The 24,365-nt window shown below is 43.5% G+C and overlaps 1 protein-coding gene across 1 annotated transcript; it reads right to left on the reverse strand.

Annotated features, from left to right (window-relative positions):
• Positions 1–3,735: 3,735 nt before the first annotated feature.
• On the reverse strand, positions 3,736–22,700 carry LOC133414775 (C1q-related factor). Its single transcript, XM_061700387.1, has 2 exons — positions 21,613–22,700; positions 3,736–5,020 (listed from the first exon to the last, which is right to left on the reverse strand). Exons 1-2 carry the CDS (start codon positions 22,219–22,221, stop codon positions 4,841–4,843), a joined length of 789 nt encoding a protein of 262 aa, XP_061556371.1. The 5' UTR covers positions 22,222–22,700; the 3' UTR covers positions 3,736–4,840.
• Positions 22,701–24,365: the final 1,665 nt, after the last annotated feature.

Genomic DNA, 24,365 nt, shown 5'->3' on the forward strand with positions numbered 1-24,365 from the left:
GTTTTCTTCTCTAGAGATGCGGCGCTGCAACATGTGCGAATCGCGCGGTGGTAGTGGTGTGTTTTTGTGCGAGGGCGGAGGACTGGAAGAGGGAGGTGAGAAACACTCAGTGTATCTCATGCTGTTTGTGTCCACAGCTTGTAGACTTGGCGCCATTGCGGCAGAGTCGGGAGAGGCACATGTAGAGTTGAGAGGTTGGAGGTCCCGAGGTGTCCGAGTGAGTCAGTTTTGTGTTGTTGTTGCCGTGTTGAGAAACGTCACAGTTGCCTTTAGAGCCCTCACCTTCTGTCTCGGATTTCATTGTAACCTGCACAGATTGAAGACTTGCTGGACGTAGCGAAGCAGCCCCAGAATACAACCAAGCCTTGCCCATGTTTCACAGCGGGTGCATTGAAACTTTGAATTCAACCGATTGAAAGTTTGAATTCAGCGATGCAAACCCTGCATGAAAACAAGATAGAGACTTTGCATGAACCAATCTCCCTACCAGTTTGAATTTTCAGTGGTTTTTTTGTGTGTTTTCTTTGTGTTGGAAGTGGTAATGGCGGCATTAGAACTACTATTACTACTTGCAAAACATTCATATTGTTTCGAATGTTAAGTACTAATGACAGTTGGTTGCAAAACAATCATGACCACTAAGCTATCCTAAAAGATTGCTTTTAACATTGCATTGTTTTATGATGGCCCACCTCTTGGAATTGCTAAATTCAATTTCCATTATTCTCACAGGGAAAATTAAATCCAAACAAACTGAAAGTTGATTGACCGCCTGGAATGGGTTGCGGTCAACTTCCAAGGCTTTACGGTATTCAACACATGGCGAGTGTATTTTTTTCATAACCTTGGCTATCAATTTTTAAAAATGAACTTTTTCCAAGTCTTGCTCCTACTAACTGCAGACCTTTTGTACAAAATCCTACCAATTTCCTCAAGGAACAGAATGCAGACACAAAACGATCATTCTTAGAAAGGAGGATTCTGCGGGTTACAACAAGCCAAACCAGAAAATATGGCAATGTAGAAGTGTGCCAAATTAATAACTGTTAAATATGTATATTTAAACGTAACACAAAATACATCCGCTGGGATCGATTATCTATTTCATTTCCCTGTAGAGCAGCTATACCGAGTTAATTTTGCCACGCAGCGATCACAGGAGGTGTTTTACTTGGTTAAAAAAAAAAATCAATAAAAGCAAGTGCAAGACTCTTAATTGCATGTACCTCATCTGTCCACAAACTCCAGACTTCCACTTTATTATTGGCACATTCTGACTCATCCGCTCCCTTCTGCTTGGCTGCTATTGTGTGCATCATTAACTTACTGTATTTGGCTTTGTTACCATTTTGTGGTAAAGCCCAGTGATGGGAAATTAAAACAGTTCCCACTTGTCTTACTAACGTGGGGGGAAAAAATACCACTAGGATCAAGAATTGCAGCACACTTTGTTTTTTAGCCACTCTGACTGTGTGCAAAAGAACCAGTGATAAAGTAAATCGCCCCCTTACTGCGGGGCCAATGTCAAGTAGATCTTTTGTTTCTATGATGACCGGGGGCAGAGCGATGGGGTGTCTTTGCATTTGGCGAACAACTGTAGCCAAGCGTGGTCACGGAAAAATTCAATGTATACATATATAAGTATATTCCATCGTGACATATATATATATATATATATATATATATATATATTTTTTTTTTTTTTTTACAACTAACGTATTTTATTCTCATTTATGAGGGCTGGACTTCTATCCTTAAACTGCATATGTTGGTACTGATGGTATGAATTTGAGACAACGAAATCTGTTTAGCCTTTGCTAAACAGTTAGCATTCGTGATTAGCATTAGCACGCTATTGATTAACGTTTTAGGTTAAAAGGAAATGCTAACTACCATTCAGCTCACTCATACATTATGCTACATGTACTCTCGTTTTTGGCAGTTTATCAGTGGCCCAATACTTTGTCCTTCTGCAAAAAAATGTCCGTGTGAAACATTGGTTCTGGTGGCGCAATTGTTCCAGGCGGAACTTTTCTTTTTCTTTTTTCTTTTTTTTATGGCGAAACTTCGAGGCAGAAATTCTATTCTATCTATCTATTCTATCTAAAACCTATTTTTGAAGTCGACTTAGCCGAGTTATTCTTTTTTTTTTTCCCCGGCCCTAATCTTAAGGCACCACTAACTGTATATGTTGAAGCAAGTGACGGCCTTTTCATGCAGCTGGCACCTCATCTGAAGTGACTTGAGAGGGTTTTTTTTGGTTTTTTTTTTTGGTGCGCCCTTTGGGCAGATGATGTCTCTGGTCGCACCGTCTGCACAATTAGCGCACAACGGAGGGCGACGACGAGAGAAGTGGTTCAAATGATACAGCGTGCGAGTGACTTGCTTCCCTTTAGAGCAGAATACCGCAGAGCCGGTGTCACATCCCATTCCTGGCAGTCCTGAAGAATGTCTTTGACGCTTGTCCAATCCAAGCCGCTCCAGCTTCACGCCAGCTAATGTCGCTTGACGCCTGGAGCCCCCCCCCCCCAAGGGGAACGGCAACAATCCAGCCCCCTCCCACTCCAGCCCAAATGGGCACCGGTCCGTCTTCCTTAAATCCTTATATGCCATCTATCCCTTCTCCATTACTCCCCTCTGTGGCTTTGTCTCTGCTCTCCATCTATCTTTGTCAGACCGGATTGCACTCTTCTTCTATCTCGCGCAATCTCACCTCTCTCCCCTGCATCGCGCCTCTCTTGATGAGAATCTGCGATTGTTGAGTGAGCAATAGCCCCGTGTTTCCTTGAGGGCCCGCCTGCGAGCGTTGCTAAACTTGGAGGGAGTCGCTCTCCGAGCACACCTTTTTGCAGATCAAGCGCAGCTCACTTAGGCGCCGCGAGATGGGAAAATAAACACCGCCATCTTTCCCTCGACACCCGTCGACCCGTGTAGGCGTTGAGGGTCTGACATTTTGGGAAGCGCTCGCTGATTGGATCCCTTGCATAAAAATATTGTTATTTTAAAAACAACTTTATTTCAAGACGCTTTGTTGAAGCTCCCAAACGAGATCCCCCGGGGGTCTGTGAGCTCTAGCCAGGGTTCCCCCCCCCCCCCAAAAAAAAATTATATCATTTTAAAGTGCCTACCTGCAGTACAAATGAGAGCAGTTAAACAATGGCAATAAAACAAACATAATAAACACATTCCTTCTCTCTTCCTAAGCTTTGAGCCAATTAAAAAGCTCTATTATGATTGCGACACATCATATGCAAATTATTACGAGGAAGTCCTATTCAAGAACAAAATATTTTTTTCCCAAGAAAATAGTACTATTTTATAGAGAATAAAGGCATGTTTTCCAGGATAAAAGGCACAATATTATGAGCATAAAGTTATATTTTTGAAATTCACTTGTTTGAATGGGACATCATGATACCCTAATACTCCCCCAAGATTCTGACATTTCATGTGGTCAAAATACATATTTTTTTCTTTTCAATATTACACCCTTTGTTTTCTTGAAAAAAATATGCCTTTATCCTCATAACATTACAACTTAAAACATTTTTTTTTTGTATTCCTGTTGCATTTCGGAGTACATGTGGTAGTTATGTTTAATTTGTGTTATGCTCCTGAGGTGGCCCTTGAAATAATTTCTCCCCTGTTAGTGGTCCCTCGACCCCAAAGCGTGAGAACCCTTCTAAATGGCCTATTTGGGATACAAGGATTCCCGTGAGACCATCCACTCAAAAAAATCCCATTTATTATTTAAATGTATTTAACAATTCCAAAAGATAGACAAACATGTCATAGAATTCATTCAAAAGCTTTTTTTTTTTTTTTTCCCCTCGTCTTCTCCTCCTCATCATATCTGTTGCACAATCTCATCATGGGCTCACGAAATAAAATATCATCGGCTGGAACACAGGAGACGACCGCGGAGAGGAACATGGAGCTATGACGCACCGCATGTTGCCATGCACGCGCTCGTGGTGGGTGTGCGTGCACACCGTTCACACACACACACACACACACATATACGCTCACACACAAACGTGCAGTCCGACAGACCTGCGGTGAGCGGTCGGGCTGCCATGTTGAGTAAATATTAACACGTGTGTCAGCGTTTGACCCGGCTAATGAATGGAGGACAATCGGTGTTGCTCAAAACTCATCCTCTCTTTCATGATCGCTCTTTAGCTACGAATCTGTTTGTTCTTCGCTAGAACTAGAACACGTAGAAGACACATTGATGAGCCCTCGAGAGCAGCAGAAGGACGTTGCCTCGCGTGTGTACGAACAGCCGGTGGAAAGGGTGTGGTCTATATATGAGTAGTTTTCCATAACAACATCTCTTCACAAGGGACAAGGATATTATCTTTTTTTTTTCTTTTCCCGATCTGTCAATCAGTGCGGATTATTATGCATCTCTACCAAATAAAAACACAATCTAAGGTTTAAATTGCACGCAACAACACTACGGATTTCAGTCAAGTCGGCTGTGGAGAGAAGAGGTGTGACAGTCTGCATTGTGCCATGAGAGGAAAGAGGGATGGAGGAAGAGAGAGGGAAGGAGGGAGAGACGCTGTTAGCGAGGAGCTTCCGACACATTGGCGCTGTGGCGGCGAGTGCTTGGAACCGTGCCCGATCTCCGATCCCCCACTACTCCACCCGGCACCTCCCGCCCCTCTGCCAGTGTGTCCAGGCCTCGGCCGCAGCGCCCGGAGGAAGCGGAAAGTTGTCCGTGATGATGAAGAGAAGAAGGGAGGAAACTAGAAGGTCTGGAACACACATCCTCTCCACCCCACAACTCTTTCCTTCAGTTGAGCTGGACTGTCTTTTTTCCCGTGACGTGCGCTCAGTCCGCGTAGAGGATGAAGCCCGAGAAGGTGCTGTACTTGTTGTTGTTGCCGCCGTGAGCTTTGCCGCCGTCCAGCTTGATGTAGACCTCGTCCCCCGCGTCCAGGTGGAGGATGACGCTGTTGGAGGCGTAGTCGTAGTTCTGGTCCGCGTCTTGGGCGATGGCACTGGCACGAACCTGGGAGGACAAGCAGAGGAATATACATGTACAGATTAATCATTGGAATCTGCACCTGGGTTAAGTTGGTGTACTATATGATGGATGGATGGAGGTCATCATTACAGTAAATATTTGTGTGAAAACCTCTTCTCGGCCATAAATACAAAACAATCGGACGAAAAACAGTAAGCTTGGTCCCACATTCTAAAAACATACATGCTTGGGTTCATTGAAAAAATTGTGCATAAATGTAAATGGTTGTTTGTCTCTGCTGTATGTGCCCTGTGATTGGCTGGCAACTAGTCCAGTGACGACAAGCAGTGTATAAAATAGATGGATTGACAAGGTTGGCATGGGCGACCTCTGTGGCTAAACAATATAAAAACATCCTAGCCACACTTGAGTTCAGTTAGCCACAACATCACGTGTGGTTTATGGAATTTTCTACACGTCTGCCCCGGCTGGCAACTTGACATTTGGATCTTGTTCTCGAAATAACCTGAATGTCCCGGAACCGTCACCATCCCCCAAACTATATGCTGGACAAGAAAGTGCAGTTGCATTGCCAAATGTGCTGAAACAACATCTGTGCTAGCAAAGTTTGCAAAACAGAGAGGATCTGTAATTGTTCAAAACTGCTGCGAACTGGAGCTGTGAACTATGACTGCTAAAAGAACGAACACTAAAAAGTATTGAAAGTCATAAACTATTCGACATGGAGAGAACCTAAAAAAAAAACTTTTGTTAAATGCTGAACTGAAAATGGCCAAAAATGATGAAAATATGGCATAGTTATTTACTCATATTCATATATTAATTCGTATCGCTTGTTAATAATTCAGTCTTAAAAATAAAACATGAAAATTAGGTTAGGTAACTTTATTTGTACCTGAGGGTAGATTTTGTGCAGTGAGTTGACTGTTCGCACATGCACACAGACATCATTTACAACCCCAATTCCAATGAAGTTAAACATAAATAAAAACAGAAAACAATGATTTGCAAATCATGGTCAACCTATATTTCATTGCATACACTACAAAGACAAGATATTTAATGTTCAAACTGACAAACTTCATTGTTTTAAGAAACTAATCATGAACTTGGAATTTTATGGCTGCAGCACGTTCCGAAAAAGCTGGGACAGGCGGCAAAAAAGACTGAGAAAGTCGAGGAATGCTCATCAAACACCTGTTCGGAACATCTCACAGGTGAACAGGCTATTTGGGAACAGGTGGGTAACCATGATTGGGTAGAAAAGGAGCTTCCCTGAATTGCTCAGTCATTCACAAGCAAAGATGGGGCGAGGTTCACCTCTTTGTAGAAAAGTGCGCGAGAGAATTGGCGAACAGTTTAAGGACAATGTTCGTCAGCAAGACAATGCCAAAGCACATTTTGCACGTGTTACAACAGCGTTGCCTACGTCGTAAAAGAGTGCGGGTACTAGACTGGCCTGCCTGCAGTCCAGACCTGGCTCCCATTGAAAACGCGTGGCGCATTATGAAGCGTAAAATACGACAACGGAGACCCCGGACTGTTGAACAGCTGAAGCTGTACATCAAGCAAGAATGGGAAATAATTCCACCGACAAAGCTTCAACAACGAGTGTCCTCAGTTCCCAAACGTTTATTGAATGTTGTGAAAAGAAAAGGTGATGTCACACAGTGGTAAACATGAGCCTGTCCCAGCTTTTCTGGAACATGTTGCAGCCATAAAATTCTAAGTTCATGATTATTTGCTAAAAACAATCAAGTTGATCAGTTTGAACATGACATATCTTGTCTTTGTAGTGTATTCAATGAAATATAGGTTGAACATGATTTGCAAATCATTGTATTCTATTTTTATTTATGTTTAACACAACGTCCCAACTTCATTGGAATTGGGGTTGTAAACCACGAATAAAATAAAAGGGCAGTGACATAATGATCAAATATGTTTCTTCATGCATGAAGTTATTAGCTATTTTAAAATCAACCGATATCTTTGATCTTGAGAAATATCTGGTTGGTTTCACTATTTCAGTATTTCGTCTTGTGGGCGCGAACAAAAGCAAGCCCACTGTACATCCCGAAAAGTCGCTGCCGGTTAAATCAGCCCATTAGTCACTTAGTTGTGCCAGCGAGGCCCAATCAAAATCAATCGCTTTCTTGCATCCGCCTTATTTTCTCGTGGCTCATTTTCAGCTCTCCGAAGATGGCATTGGCGCGGCGGCGTGACTTTAAATCACGGCGTTTCGAGCTGCTGTCAGACGCCACTGAGGATCGCCAAGAATGACTTGCTCTCGAGGGGGCGGACACGTTCGCCAATCCTGCCAATTGAGTTATCCTCTCCGCCTTTGAATAAGTTAGAGATATGTCTCTTTAAATCTCATTTTTCACCTTCGGCTTGAGTCACATGACAGAAATATCCAGGTTATCAAACCTTAAACAGAAAGGAAAAAGCCAAAGAGAGAGGGGAGGGGAAGCACTGGAGGGTTCGACGAGGTCACGAAATCCATCACCAAAGATTTCTGGCAGCACTCCGCTAAAAAGCATTTACGTGTTCAGGTGACATATCTGTTTTGGGAAAAGCAGCTAGTAGTTCGAGTGCTAAAGAATGCGAGGGACGGTCGCGTTGCACAAATAATTAAAGCTTCTGCTTGATTCTCATATCGAAGGTGGCGTCTGCTTCTTTAAACTTAAGGTCTTTAAAAACGCGATGTTGTGCCTTTTATTGTCACAGAAAATAAGCACAATTGCGCATGAAATGAGTAGTTACAGACTGAAACTCACAAAATGACCAAATTGGCAGAACCTCACAAAATTAGCATTAAAATTGTCTGAAACTCACAAATGGTCGAGAACAATCAAATGAGTCAAGTCCTCTGAAAGCCATCTATCGATCAAATCGTTTGAAACTCGGAAAATTACCGATCAAATCATCTAAAACACACAAAATTATCCATCTCATCATTTAAAACTCGATCGCATTGTCTAAAACTCATAAAATTAAAGATGTAATCAATTAAACCACAGCTATCCATCAAATTGTCTTGAAAAATGTTCTAAACCTAAAAAAAACCCAAAAAACCTTAAAATCATATAAAACTCAAAACTATCGATCAGTCATCTAAAACTCCCAAAATTACCAATCGAGTGGAATTGTATAAAAAAAATAAATCCAAATATTAAATATTGTACTCTTCTTTTGACTGTTTACCCATTTGATTAAATCAAGCGCAGCTCATATTGTTGCGCAAACAAAAGCCCGCCGCCATGATCTGGTAACGTCTGCGTCCGGCGCCTATTAATCATAAGCCGCAACACGTCCCCGTCATGCAAAGTCAACAGCGTCTTATTATAGAAGCGCCCCCAACATGACGGCTCGGGAGGATTTGTCAGTGAAGATTTTAATGAGACTTTATCATAACATTTGCTTTGCAAGTGATCACACACAGATTTTTTAAAATCGATATCTTCCATTATTATGTTCATTTACTCGTGTCTAGGGTACATGCTTGTGATTGTGGCTCATTTGGAAGAATTCCGGAGTAGGAGTTTGTAAAAGTACGAAACCTGGAATGGCTGCGTCAAACTTAAATGGCCGACTTTGTGTACAATATCTGGCAGGGATTCTTGGGATTCTTCACGGATTCTTTTTCGTGCTTGCTGTTATGATAGTCATGACAAACTTACTCGAGAGTGCTGCTAAGTGAGGTTTGGGGTTTTTCCTCAGGAACTAAAATACATTCGTTTTCACCAGGAATCCAACATTTGGTGTAGGTCTTCTACTCTGAATGGCGAATTTCCAATTCGGAGTTCGCCAAAGTCCAAATGGCTGCCTCCAACCAAAATGGCTGACTTCCTGTTCAATTTCGTGCAAGGGTCCGTGAGCGTTTTTCGTCTGTCCTGTTATGGTAGAAATGTCCAGCCAATTTCGCGTCGGCTGATGGTGTCAGGAGCCCGCCGTAAAATAATTTCAAACTCAAATAAAATAAATAATAAATGCAATTATCAAAAAGATCATCATCATCTATCTAAAAGTCATAAAATGATCAATCTGATGAACAATGTTTGCTGTCAATCGGTAACACTGCTGTCAGGGATCATTTTCAAATCGTCAAAGACGAACAGAAATCTCTATTAAGTCTTCTTATCAAACTCACAAAAATATTGATCGAATTGTCGATCGATCAAATAGTTTCAAACTCACAAACTGATCCCTCATCATCTAAAACTCTCAAAAATCATTGATCAAATCATCTAAAATGCGCAAAATTATTGATCTGTTTTAAAACTCTCAAAATTATTGATCAAAGTTGTCTAAAACTACCAAAATTACCTATTAAAACATCTAAAAGTAACACAATTATTGTTCGAATCGTCTAAAAGTCACAAAATTATTGTTCAAATCGTCTAAAACTCACAAAATGACCAATCAAATCGCCTACTTACAAACAATACAAAGAAACGAGTGTTTTTATTCACTTGCAGTGTTTCCCGAGCTTTATCAAGCCGTGGCGCATAGTTTACATTTGAAACATCTCATGGCGGCCCACCGAACAAAAATGAGCGCGCCAATGTCGATCTCGTCTTCATTTTCTCACAAATGTGCTTACGTGGTGTGAAATCCGGGCTTGACTTACTTGAAGCAAGCCATGACATATTCTACTGTATGAACGGCAACGTGTCCATGCGAAAGGTTAATTGTTTCTGCCATCTTGCGGAAGAACATTTCATTATTCTGCCTGTCACTATATGTCACTGGCATAGATAGATGAAGAAAGACGCATTCTTGGTGGTAAATAAATCATCGTTTCCAGACCAATGAAATGAAATTGGATCATTTCACACACTAGTTGTGAATCACTGAGGGCGCTACAAAGTGAGTTTTGTGTTCAGAACCCCATAAGATCCTTACATTTTCACCCCAATACGAGCATGTTGAGGTTTCCCCAAATGGGATTCCAAGAGTGCCTCCTCCCCACCCCTGCTTGTAGTTTTCCCCCTGTGACACTCTTATGTATATTTAGTTTCATCTCTCTCGCCTGAGTGGCTAAAACTTGTTCCCGGGAATAATGATCAGGAAGGCGCCTTGTTAAAGAGCCGGCCGTTCAGAGCGGGACGGAGCGGGGGGGGGGGACCGAGCGGCGGCGCGTGACCTTGACGCGGGGTACGCCGAGCAACTTTGACAAGGCAAACAAAGCGTGAGGCCGCAGGCTGGCAAACGAGGTGTCAGTGGATGTTGTTGTCGCTCGCGCGCTTGCATCCGTCAACATGATGGCTTTGATTGAATATTCACTCTGCGCTCGGCCTTAATAGATAATGCATGGCGGCGAGAGTTCAGCATGCATTGCTTTCAGTGTATGACAATGAAAGACAGTGTTATCAATAATGACTATGTTTGTGTGTGTGTGGGTGTGTGTGTGTGGGGGGGGGGGGGGGGGGGGGATTTTATAGGGCATCCTGCAGACAGTATTGTACACTTCTCAATTAAATACTTTTTGGTTGGTGTTTTTATCGAACTGCTATTTATGGAAATCATAAAAGTTTGAGGTCTGTGGATCCTGATGGTGGGAGGGCCTTAAACATCTCACGGGGGGGACGCTGATCTTACGAGAGGCTTTGTCGGCGTGACAAGGACGTGTCTCCCAGGCGTGTATGACGGCGCTTTGTTGACTTGACGTCGAGTCTACATTCTGGCACGACGACTCTATTGGTCCTCCTTAAATCGAAGTGCCCCGCTGCCTAATTGTGTTTGAACGTTCCACTCGTCAGCTGCATGCTTAATGGCGGCTTAGAGCCCACACACACGCGAGCGCACACACACACAGTGACACAAGAGCGCATGTACGTTACTCACCGACCACGCAATGAAAACCGCACAAAAAGCAGTGTCACAAATTCCGCCTTTACAATGATGACAATGCTCAATTTCATTCGTAAGGAAACGACACATATTAAATCATATTAAGTACAGTACTCTATAGCAAAGCTCAAATGGGTCATTGTTTACGCCAACACAATTTTTACTGTTCATTTTATATGATTCATACAGTTCTGCCCATGAGAGCTGTTGTAACATGCACCATTAAAGTTTTATCCTCACCGGACAATCTAACAAGATCCAATACATGAGTTGTGCTTGTTAATATTTCGCTTACCTTATGAATGCAAAGGTACTTGTGAATTAAATTTGTTCCGTAACCAAGTTTGTAACTCACTTGTTGAGCAAATCAATTCCCTATTGAAATGAATTGCAATTGCATTAAAAATAGCACTGTATTGTATTACAAAAATAGTCAAAGGCAATAAAAGAGAATCAAATGTCACAACAACTGTGCACCTTGAATTGTTCGCGTGGCTTAGTGAGTGACATGAGGAACATGCCCGCTTCGTCTCCGTGAGTTTATTGGATTTAAATGTGAGTGTGAGCAGTTGTCTGTTTGTTACCCTGCAACTGACTGGCAACCAGTCCAGAGTATATTCCATTTCTTGCCCAAAGTCACATGGGATAGGCTCCAGCTCACCTGCAGAACTAATGAGTTTGTCGGAGCTTTTCTATTTATCTCTGTAAAGGTAGAATATTTAGTCCAGCTCTTAATATTTAGTCCTAAGAATAAATGCCGTTGTACATTCTTGTATTCATAACAAGCCATGTGGGCATTTTACGCTGAATTGTTGTATGTCTCGAGGCGCCCAATTCCGAGAAAATCGATCGGTGCTCCGGGAAAGCTTCCTGAAAGCAGCTAAAGCCAGGTGCACGCCACTGGAATCCTGACAACACGGACGCTCGTGTCGGGTTTGTTCGTCGGAGGAGGCCTGATTGAAAACATGACAAGGGGAGGAAAACCGTTAACGGGAGATTTGCCATCTGTCACCGGCAGAGAAGGAGAAGAATTCATTTCACCAGCTGTCTCGTCTCCTTTTCAAAGACGACCGCAGGAGCCTCGCGTGGTGCCAGGCCAGTTCGTGAGCCGACGGGAAACGCAGAAGATGGAGGACCGCAAAAGAGGCATCAGGAGAGCCTCGTCGGCGGTCAACTTTGACCCCCTCCGTCCGGTCCGGGCTTGCTCCAGCCCCGCCCACCCTTCTCTCGCGCGCGTCTGACTCATCTCTTAATTAGCGAGCTGCACTGTCCGCCTCGAGCGCCCACACCCAAAACGCAACGGTGGCTCTCAGCGGAGTCTAAAAACAGTGAAAGTCGACCTTTTGTCCACTCAGACGACTTCTTCTTTAGCAGCCTTGCTATTAACCCTGCAATATTATTTGTTTTTTGTCAATGTCTTTCTTCCTGTGTAAAAAAAAAAAATAATATTCCCCAAACATGCGACTGCACCCACTACTTCTGTTATTATTACCGCCTTGCTTTTAAAATGTTATGTTGTTGAAAATATTCCAAAAAAATGTCTTCTGCCGGCATTATCCTCCTTCTTTTTGCTTTGTATGAATTATTTGTTAGAAAAATATATACCTTTGGTAATATAAAATGAATGATGTTAATTATAACCTTCCATTATACCGTATCATCTTTTATTTCTAGTGCGAAGATAAAGTGATGCGGCATTGTCACCCCAATTAAACGCACAAGCATTGGGTGGCGGTGGGTGGATTGGGTTTCTTGTGTCAAAAACTCCCCCCAAATTAAAAATATATTCGAAACTTGTTGACCTTATTTATTTATTTACAAATAATTGGTAAATTTGCACATTTTATATTAAATATGTTGACCCAGCAGTGACACAGGGGGCTTAAAAGGGGGGCTGTGGAATTTCCAAACTTTTTCTCCCAATAATACATTTGAACTGTAGTTATGTCTGTGTCACAGGGATTACATTTCCGTAGTGTATGTGACCCCAATTTGCCCCCCAAACATGGGGATGGGGGAGGGGGGCTTATAATGTCAAAAACCTCTTGTTTTGTTGTGGTATAAATTGAGCCATTGTAAAGTTCATCACGCTAGAAAAAATATTTTTTAAATGTCTTAAAAAAATGGCTTCAAATTTCTGGTGCCCTTATATTTGATATTTTTTGCATTGATTTTTTTTCTTTTTTAATACCTATTTTTTTACATTTATTTAATTTCCAACCACCGCCATACATTGTATGTTAATTATATTGACCTGGCGATGACACAAAGGTGCGGTAATGTCTCGGTTATACACTTAAAGGCGAAGAAGGTTAAAATGAAAGAAATATAAAATATTATGTAAAACAACACGCACATTTTTGGGAAATAGTTAGAATGTGCCGACTGTGAGTCACGTGACGCCACCGACTCGCTGCCTCCCCGTCGAGGAAGGAGAGGATAATTGTGGCTATCGCTGACGACTGATTCGTGGGAGGGCGGCTAAATGTCAGGGGCGTGGGGAGCGATGGCGAGAGGCATGTTTGCATAAAATGGGCTTGGGGGCACTTGTCTGTCTCCCATATGGCCCTCATTAGAATGAAGGAGCCTCGTGAGTCAACACTGTAGCATCATTGACTCACTCAGCCACGGGAGACTCCTGTTTTGGCTTTTGCTCTTAATGCACATATATACAGTGCTCATACTCTACAATGCGAGCTAATTCAGGACTCTTGCTTTATAAAGTCTGGCTTGATGAATATTAGATCGTGAATGACTTTATGCATGTTTTTGATTGTATTTTGCAGACATGTTATTTACATTTTTAAAGGTAGAATTGTTGATACTGCTCATTAGATTGTGCAGGTGTACGTAAAATGTATCATTTTTATGATGTTACGTTAACGGCTGCCATATATTGAGGAGTGTGTGGTTACCAAATGTGGTTCTGTACTCAATAAATTGATAAAATAGTGATGAATAAACCGGATAAATGAAAAATGCATGGATATGGATGATCACAGTGCAACCCACGAGGAATCTACCGGATTTCTTTTCGGTGAATAAAAGCACAGTGTGCTTGCTTCTTCTTAGAGTGGAAATTGGTGAATGACATAATAAATATGAATAAAAAATAAAAAACTGATTATTTCTGGGCCCCAAAAGTCTTAAAACAATAGATATATGAATTACGGGCAGAACATTTAACTGTTGTGCAATCCTTGGTCCTTTAGTATTCGTTTAACTTGACAACAGGAAGAATTAATTTTGTTTTTATCATGCTGTGTTGTAGAAGTGCACTGAGAGTTGTTTGTAATATTTTGCACCAACACAAAGTCACTAGGCGGCACGGTGGGCGACTGGTTAGAGCGTCAGCCTCACAGTTCTGAGGACCCGGGTTCAGTCCCCGGCCCCGCCTGTGTGGAGTTTGCATGTTCTCCCCGTGCCTGCGTGGGTTTTCTCCGGGCACTCCGGTTTCCTCCCACATCCCAAAAACATGCATAAATTGGAGACTCTAAATTGCCCGTAGGTGTGACTGTGAGTGCGAATGGTTGTTTGTTTGTATGTGCCCTGCGATTGGCTGGCAACCAGTTCAGGGTGTACCCCGCCTCCTGCCCGATGACAGCTGGGATAGGCTCCAGCGCGCTCGCGACCCTAGTGAGGAGAAGCGGCTCAGGAAATGGATGGATGGATGGACAAAGTCACTAAAATACGCAATAATAAAGCAATTGTTGACGTGTAGCTCTATTTTTAAAGTTCAATTTTTTATTATTATTTTTTTTTAATAGTGATTATTAGATTGTGTCGGTGTGCCTTATATTTTTGCAAGCATTATGTGGGAGATAACAGTCAGTATTTGAGTGGCCCTGATAGATTTAAGTTATTAGCAACAAGTGGTGGGAGTCTTTTGATCAAATCCTCAATGTTTTTGTTTTTTTCTTTTTGTTTTTTTTCCCCCCTCCCCTTCTCAGATATTTGCGCACAACGACGCTGTGTCAGCCTGACATTTGCAATCTGTGCGGTATTTCCCGACAATCTTCATTTAGCAGCTCTCGCGGCTAATTAGGCCCGCCGCTCAAATGTTCCACTCGGCGGAGTGTCGACACCGCTGTCCAATTACGGAGCGGATCGAGGGCAAAGGTCCGCCCCCGCCGCCCCGTGACTATGGAGGAAGTGGCACCGCGGGCGCATCGCACGGGGAAAGAAATGTCGCAAAAAGAATACATGAACACACACGACCTCACAGACACACGGACTACATGGACAGGAGATCAATACTGAGACTGAGGCTCAGTCTCTCTCTCTCTCTCTCTCAAGCCCAGTCTGTCCGTTTCAAACAACGCCTTTCTGTTACAGCGGGCGCACACACACAGAGGCCTCTCAGTGCTCATCACCACCAAGAATAGACGCTCCAAACATTGCCGGAATGCTAAAATCAATCAAGGCTTGATGGGTCTCTCGCCAAAAGAGAAAAACTCCAAATTGGGCTTTCAAATTTCTCTTTTTGTCATCTGGCGGGAAAACATATGTCAACAACCTGCATCCAGATGGCTCCAGCATCCAGCGCCTGGGCTCGCTTGCACATTTCAATGTCTTGTGTTGACCTGGACGCACAACAAAGGGGGTAAAAGAGGGACCCCCGAAGGCATCGTGGATCGTCTCATTTGTGCGGCAATTTAAAAACAAAAATCTGATGGAACGGGATGCTATTGGGCAGTTTTTTTGTTGTTGTTTTTGGGTAGGGGGACTTGGAGAGTTGAGCCCCTGTAAAGGAGAGATGGAGGGCAGCGTGTGAGTGCCGCGGGGGCTCGAGGGAAGCGCCATGTGCACGAAGGACGTTGAAGCTTATTAAAGGAGGAGACAGTGATTATTCACTACAGCCCTCTGGAGGGGCCCACGCTCCACTCGTTGCTTTTAATTAAGTCTGAAAGTGTTTTTGCAGATTAATAACAATATTAAGAAAGGGAGAGCAGAGAGGGGAAGTGCAAACACATCCTGGATCTTGCTCGCATACCTTTTAATTACCATTAAATTGAGTGGGTGACAACATAGCGTCACATCTCATCTTGTTCCCGTTGTTTTTCTTTCTTCTTCTTTAGTCGTCGTCGTCGTTCCGACTCGCTCCCCTCCCGAAGCTTTTTCCCCGAGTCGCAGCAGAGCATCGATTTAGGAGCGCTGGGAAGGTTCGGAGTCAAAGAACGGGCGCCGGAGGAGCCCAAAGATGGCGAGGAGGAAGAGGAGAGGAAATTGGCTGTGCCGAAAATAGATTTGTTTATCTCCCAGGAACCTGGAGAAAAGTTCCGGTGACAATGCTTGCGATTCTCTGGGATGGCTGCAAGTAAGCTTTTGAATGTCGTCTCGATGTTTGACACGGCTCGGAAAGAACGCCCACCCCTCCTGAGAAGGAGTGGGAGCAGCACTTTGCCGGGGTGAAACAGCACTGCAGGGCACGCCGACGCCGCCGCTCCTCTGCAGCCCAAAGATGATAAAATAGTGGTACAGAACTCTCTGTGCGTTCGCTCTTCTTGTCCCTCTGCACAATGCGGCTTTCTGCTGCCTTAATGAGCTGAGGAAGGCTCTGCTACCGCTGCACATGCTCCACCTGGACACCCGGCGCTCCATTAGCTAATGTGGCCCGACACTTAGAACCAGCCAGCACCAAATGTGCAACCCAAAAGCCCCCGGAGGCATCGTAGCACAACCAAAGACCACCGAGGAGTACAGCTGGATTCAGTTTGATGCAACTGAATGGTTAATAATTTGGGGTCTTTCTGTTTGCAAATTCTCCCCACGTCTGCCACGAACTTCGGATTGTGTCTTTGGGCATGACAGAGCATTTCACACACGTTTTGGACTGTGGTTTATTTCTAGTCGTCGTGTTTCTTTCTTTCTATTGTGAAAGGAGGCAGTTATCGAGAGGCGGGAGAAGCGGTGGCGCAATCATATGACGCGACCCCGTTATGGCAAGCCCTTTTAACGTTTAACAGCAAGATATTTGGAATTCAGTTTTGCCTTGTCAAGAAGAAACACTGGAGATATCCGGAAATACATTCATTCTATCCACAATTATCATTTCAGATATCGGCAACTTCAATCTTTCTATCCGCATTTGTCGATTCAACATCATTTTCCCTCGGAAAAATGATGAATGAATGTGTCTTATGTCACTTATGTGTATCTGTAACATTTGCACAACCGAACATTGTCCCAGATGATCGCACTACTCGTCACTTTAAACCGCCTACACTCTTTGAAGTCTCGGCGCCCCTTGCACAATGGTCATTGCACCGGACCATTGCAATATTAGTCGTTCGAACTGCTCTAAGTGCGAGAGGACTCTGCATCTTTTTGCACAATTGTTTTTTGTCAATGTCTTTATGTCCCCAAAGTGTTCTGTAAATTGACTGTCTGTTGTACTAGAGCGGCTCCAACTACCGGAGACAAATTCCTCGTGTGTTTTGGACATACTTGGCAAATAAAGATGATTCTGATTCTGATTCTGATTCTGATTCTGATTCTGATTCTGATTCTGAAGGTGTTTCTCACTCCAGATATCTACAATTCAGTCGCAGATATCCTCTATGTGAATCACATGTCTCCAATTGGAGACATCTACATCATTTTGATTTGTCATGATTCCAATCCAAGATATATTGAATTCAGCTCAATTCAAGATGTCCACGGGTCCCGTTTCCGATATCTTAAATTATTTTAACTAGGTGAAACGACATGACTGACTACTTACCATGGCATTGTAGATATCTCAAGTTAAGGTTACAGATACAACTACAATTCAGTTGCAGATATCCATAACTCAACCGGCGGATATGTGCAACTGAATTGTCGACGCCTGATTTATTTCAGAGAGTGTCCCAGGCGAAATAACATTGTTATTAAGTCTTGACGAGGCAAGACTGGATTACAGATATCGCTAGTCTCTAGTCACAATTACGTTTGAGATATGTTGAAGGAAAATTCCAACCCTTCAAAATTGTATTACGACTAGTCGGAGAGATGTTTTTGATATCTACAGTGTTAATTCTAGATAGTCAAATTTAGCTTTTAAATGTTAAATCCAATTGCCGTCAAGATTGGATTATGGATAACTTCTTATCGGTCTGTTTGTTTGTCTTTTGCAAGCTGGCGTTTGTGAATAACTGTCGAGAGGAGGGTTCGCATAATCAAATGAAGGCCTCTGGGTGACAGAGCGTTGTGCACTTTTGTTCACTCTATGGATTATTTTTGGCTGTTCTGTTCATTTCTATTCTGCGAGGTGGCGATTATCATGATTAACTCGTGAGAGAAGCAATCGCATAATCATATGACGTACATTCTTCCGGTGCGTGACAGAGTGTGACTTCTTTTTTTACTCTGTGAATTATACTTTGTATTATATCGAGTTGCCGTATTTATTTCTATCCAGTTTTCACGAGCAGCTGGCAAGGGACCATCGCATCATAGTAATTATATGACACTTTGCACGTCTGCGTGTAAAGACCTGAGTACACTAGGCAAAACGTACCGTGCTAACAAACAATGCAAAACGCCATAGACGGGCTAACAAATAGCACGGGTGTTACCGTGTTATAATCAGTTTAGCACAATATTTGGGACTTTTATTAAAACAGCTTGTTAAGTTACACATAATTAAAAACACGCTCTCCATCACATACGAGCTCTGGATGGAAGCCGTATTTACATGCATAAACGATGACGTCGCCGCGCATTTATGTCAAAACACAGCGTGTGCAGACAGTGTGCAGCCCGACATCATTCCGATTCACAGTTTACATGATAAAAATTTACTTCTGATCGGTTTGGCAAACGGAATATTCCACTCCTGTGAAACCGAATGAAATCCCATTGGGATTCGGCCTGTTTATTCTGATTGGGGCATTTACAGTACATGGAGAATTTTCATTCGGTTTGGGCTTGTAAAACGATTATAATCGTATTACAAGGCTCCACGTAAACCCCCGAGTTGTGAAACACTTCTTTGTGTTTTTTGCCTGTTTTATACTGCCACCAGGTGGCCAGAGAGCACACACCAGGAGGAGCAGCCCAATGTTCATTGAATTGAAGCAGAAAATGTGGTAAAAACTGCTTAATTCTTGAAATTCTCTTTAATTATGTCGTTACATTTTAAGTTACTTTATATATATATATATATATATATATATATATATATATATATATATATATATATATATATATATAATACATTTTAAAGTGCCATTTATTTTATTAAAAACACATTACAAACTTTTTTTTTTTTTTTTTGGGCAGAGGCTGGACTGGATTAATGCTATTTCCATTCATTCCATTATGTAAAGATGATTTGAGATGCCGATGTTTTGCCGTACGAGCATGGTTAAGCTAATTAAACTCATATCTCAAGGCACAACTGTTTCGACTTGATAAACATTTTGTGAGCCTCTAGAGAGAATGGTTTGTGTGTTCTTGTCCCTCTGCACCCCCCCACCCCAACCCCCACCCTTCCCCCACACCCCCTTCCTTGAGGCACACAATAACGCAGCAACAGAAGGTGTCTTAACTCCAACATATGTTCTTCCTCCCTGATTATATATCAACGCCTTTACTCCCTGGCCGTAATTAAAAAAAAAAAAAAAAAAAAAAGGAAATCACTGTGGAGTGAGACGTTACGTAGCCGAGGCCGCAGCGGGTGAAGGAGTTAACCTCTACCTAGCTGCCTTGATGTGTGTGCGCGTGCGTGTGCGTGTGTGCGTGTGTGTGTGTGAGGGGGTTCGTACCGCAGAGTCTGTGGCGCTCGTTAAATCAGCTTCAATTTGCACACAGAGGCGGCATCTCGAGACCTGGGCAGCCTCCTGCTTTGTTCTGAATGTGTTGAGCAAGTTGTCGTGACTCATTTGCATATGCAACTTGGACAAAGTTACTTAGAATAAGAATTGTACACAGAACAGCATGATGATTTAGTCGTTATTTTGACAATTATTGAAACGAATGAAATTGTTCGTCCTACCTGCGAGATATAGGCTCAAGTAATTAACTGTAAACGGTAACTATATTTACTCTACGTTCACAAGAAGGATGCGACGCTGGCTGGTGAAATAATGCTGCGGTGCTGGACGTGTGCCACTTCATTAGGTACACCTGCAAGCTCACAAATGAGATCCAGTACAAGGGATGCAAAGATAATCATGCTCAGTTTTGATTGACACCAGTGGTCAGAGATGTTTTCATTGAACGATATTCATCGGCATCGACAGCTGTTTCTAGTATTTTGAAGGCCGCATTTCACGAGATGAGAACTGCATTAACATATTTTACAATGAACACATTTACATGAACTTATTTTACTTCATATTGTTAAATGTGTGACATTGTAAATCCAAGGGGAACATTATTATCCTTGTAAAGGCAGATTTTTAAATTGTAATTATTGTTATTTTTTAAACAGCTCTTTGATTTGATCTCCATTAGAGAGTTCAAAATGAGCTCTCTCAGCTTTCTAATGCACATGACCCCTTAAACTGGAGTGTGCCATATGCAAATGATCCTATTTTCATATGGGGCCCATAAGAAAAAAATAAAAAAAATTAAAGTTCCGCGTGCTTTTCTTTTCATACTGTTTGTGCATAAAAGTGGCTGTTTTTGCAGATTTATTTCAAGTGCACGGTGTCACGTCCAGTTTTGTTTTTAATGCGCACGGCCACAATTTATGACAGGAGCCTTGACAGAGTGCGAATTGCGCGGCAAACACGAACATTAGTGACCCGAGAGGACCCCTCAAATGAAATTAGTGCTCCATAAAAGTGATGCATAGAAGCCTCAGAATAGCGCACGAGGACGGTAGCCGCCATTTACGCGACACGTTTAAGTGCACTTGTGCTCTTCGTGTGCACGTGAACTTGCAAAGTAATGCATTATTTCAGTTGCATTCATGTTGTTGTTTCCTAGGCGGTGATTTAATTTCCTCCCTGATGCACAAGCCAAAAATAACTTGGTGTTAATCCCAATAAATAAAATCACAGGGAAGGAAGAAAGGTGCGGATAGACTCTCGACAGTGGAAAGGAGGGTGGATATGGTGATGGTTGGGGGTGGGGGTGTTGGTTGGCAATGTCAGGACGCATCATACGCGGACGAGGGGGACACAGTTTGCAACCAGTCAACACATTTTTATCTCCAGGCGAGCTGCACGCCACAGATGTGCGCTCTGCACGCGACCGCGGCAATTATATGCTCGTGGGACGTTTTATTAGGTACAGCTGCGCTCATCTAACGACATCTAATACAGTACAAACACTCTGCTTTTCTACAAATAATGATGATGCATTTTTCATATAGTGTAGTTGATTTGGTAGAGCGGGATGATGTGGGAAGGACATTTAAAAAGAAGAAAATTTGCTTTGCACCAGAGTGTGGCGGTGTGAGATAATTGCATCAGAAGTCCTGCAACACATTGTACAAGAAATTCGCTGTATTTTACAATGTGTTCTACATTTATGTTCATGTCAAAAAGTTTAACAGTATACTTATTATTTTGGATGCCGTGGTGTCTAAGTGACACTGAATAAGATCAGAAAGTATGATAGAAGCCAAATGACCACCACAATCATGACTATAACATTTAACAATTCATATTTGTGAAGGCAGAAATGATACAGCAAGATTTGACACATTATGTTTGATTTTGTTAGATGCAAGTGCGTCTAACTGACTTTGTGCGACTTACGGCTTTTAGAAGGCGAGCAGGTCGAGGTAAATTGGAGCCAACTCGGACCAAAGTTGAAGCACTCACCTGTCCGTTCTTGCAGAGGTCGGCCCACATGCTGGTGCCGTCGCCTCCTCTCATCAGCACGTGATAGATGAAGAAGTACGTGCCCGGAATGCTGCACACAAACTTGCCCGCGACGCCGTCGTAGTTGTTGCCCAGGTTGGTGACCACGTCGTCAAACTTAAGGATCTCGTAGCCTTCGTGCGGGTTCTTGAGGCCGGCGTAGAAGGCCACCCGGGGCACCGTGCTGTAGGTGGCCGTGCTGATAGCTCCGTTTCCACCGAGACCCAAAATTCCAGTCTTTCCTTGGTCCCCCCTGTCGCCCGGAGGCCCGGCCGGCCCGGGCGGCCCCGGTTCTCCCGGCGGCCCGGGCAGCCCCGGCTTCCCCGGCCTGCCGGGCTTCCCCTGCGGTCCCTGCAGTAGCGTGGAGGGCGGCGGTATGTTGCCGTGGTCGCTGAGCGCCTCCGCCTCGGCTTGCAGCCCCGTGGAGCTGGTGCTGCTACTGGGGGTGCCCTTGTTCAGGTAGGGGTCGCACACCATCCGACAGGTGCCCAGCATCTCGTAGTGGCCGGGGTCCGTACCCACGGAGCTGACGAGCACGGGGATGAGCACCACCAGGACCAGAACCAGCATAACCCCCACGGCGGCCGCCACCAGGGTCTTCCTCCCGATGCCGAGTCGGGGAAGGGGCTGAGCGGCCAGCGTGGGTCTCCCGGGGGCGGAAATGGTGACCGGTTGGTTTGGGGAGCCTGTCGCCGAGGAAGAGGACCCGCGGATCCTGAGGAGGGGCGCGATAGGTCGAGCGAGGCAGAGACCCGCATACACTTGGACGGACCCCCCGGCTTCGCTCAGTCCGTCGCGGCGCGCGCACAAACCACTTTGAGGGAGCCGGCGCGCACTGAGCCAGATGGTCGGTGCGCACTTCCAAACACTCCCTGACTTGTGAGCGGAGACAGAAGGATGCGAGTGGGAGTCCGCAGGGATGGAGCGAGAGAGCGAGAGACAGAGAGAGAGAGAAAACGAGTGTTGATGTGTCTGTGTGTGCGTGTGTGTGTGTGTTTGTGTGTGTGTGTGTGTGTGTGTGTGTGTCTGTGTGTGTGTGGGTTGTGCGTGTGGTGAGTTTTTGCAGCCAGATTCTCAGGCTTGGATTCTTATAAGGCGCTCGCAGTGGGGACCCTCCCCAACTCTCTGCTCCCCCACCGAGTGAGAGGCAAGAGTGGCTCCATCCCTCCTCCCTCCCTTCCCTTCCTTCTCTCTCTCTCTCTCTCTCTCTCTCTCTCCTTTTTCTCACTCTTTCTTTCTCCATCGCTCATTTCCCCCTTCTTCCTTGTTCAACTATCACCTCGCCCGCCCTTCCTCTCATTTTTTACATTTTTATTGCCGTTTGTCACTCTTGTTGCTTTATCGTCTCATCAACATCCAGCCTCTATCAATGAAGGCGGAGCCACGCGGGGAGAGGCAGGTGGGATTTCGAGGGATGAATGCAGTCGGACATGTGCACTTAATGAATCATAATGATTGAAATTGTTGAAAAGAACGGCAAGCGTCTATGTCCACACAAACTGTTTTTAATTCTCTTAAAAATTCCCCAAAATTCAGTCCAACTAATTCATAACAAATTCTAATTATATATCAAATGTGAATCTTTTTTTTCTAATCCAGTTTTATTGCTGTTGATGTAACTTTTGACTCCCCCCCGGTAATTTTATGCAAGATAAAGAGTGAGGGTCTGCACCTGAGCTTCAAATTCATCCATGTTTCGGGTCATGGTTAGGGTTAGGATAAGGGAGTTCGGGTTTATGGTTAGAATTTATGGTTGGGTTTAGACCGATGATAGCCTCTGATAAATATGCCTCACTTTTTGTTAAATGTCAATGTGATGTAAATTTATTACAAAAAAAAAATCATCATCATCATATCTGTCCATACTTTGTGCAGAATTCCACACTGAGAGACGGACAAAGCAGCCGTGGTGTTGAGAGCAAGTGAGCGAGCGAGCGAGAGAGAGAGAGAGAGAGAGAGAGAGAATATTTCCTTGTTGCAGGTAATAAACTCGTTCGCCCATCACACACAGTCCCTCTTTTTTTTTTTTTTTTTAAATGTAATTTTTTTTTTTTCTCTTTTTTAAAGGCTAGCTCTTTCGGGGCCGCCGACATTGACATACTGAAGTTATCCCTTAGCCTGAACGGGCTGACAACTTCTCTTATCGGCGTCTAAGATATCGATTTTCAGGTTTATATCAAATTAAGGGGGTGAAAAGAAAAATCTATATGCAGCGGTAATGTCATTTTGATGACCTTTTCCTCCCCAGGGAGTGAGCAATGGTGAAGTAAAAAGCAAGCAAATGACTACGTTTGCAGATGAGCTCATTTGTGTTTTGTTGACGGGTCTTTTTCTGCGGGTAATTAGACAAATGTACCGTGGCATCCATCCATCCACATGCTATAAACATATTTGCTTGTTATGTTTCAAATAAACCCTGCCACAACTATCACCCAGTCCAAAGTATACAGTCGCAGTCATAAGTTTGGACACATTGCTCATTACAGTGGCGCCTTGAGATACGAGTTTGACAATGTGACAATGACAATGTTCCTAACTCAAAGCAACCCATACCTCAAATCAGCTTTCCTTTGAAATGAATGGAAATGCAATATTAATCTGTTCCAGTCTCCCTGAATAAACCAACAAAAAATGTTGGAATGTGTTTTGTTTTTTTTTAAATAGGGAAAATAGCACGCGATAATATCCATCCATCCATCCATTTTCAACACCGC

This window comes from Phycodurus eques, chromosome 16, assembly GCF_024500275.1.
Source record: "Phycodurus eques isolate BA_2022a chromosome 16, UOR_Pequ_1.1, whole genome shotgun sequence".
Classification (NCBI taxonomy): Eukaryota; Metazoa; Chordata; class Actinopteri; order Syngnathiformes; family Syngnathidae; genus Phycodurus; species Phycodurus eques.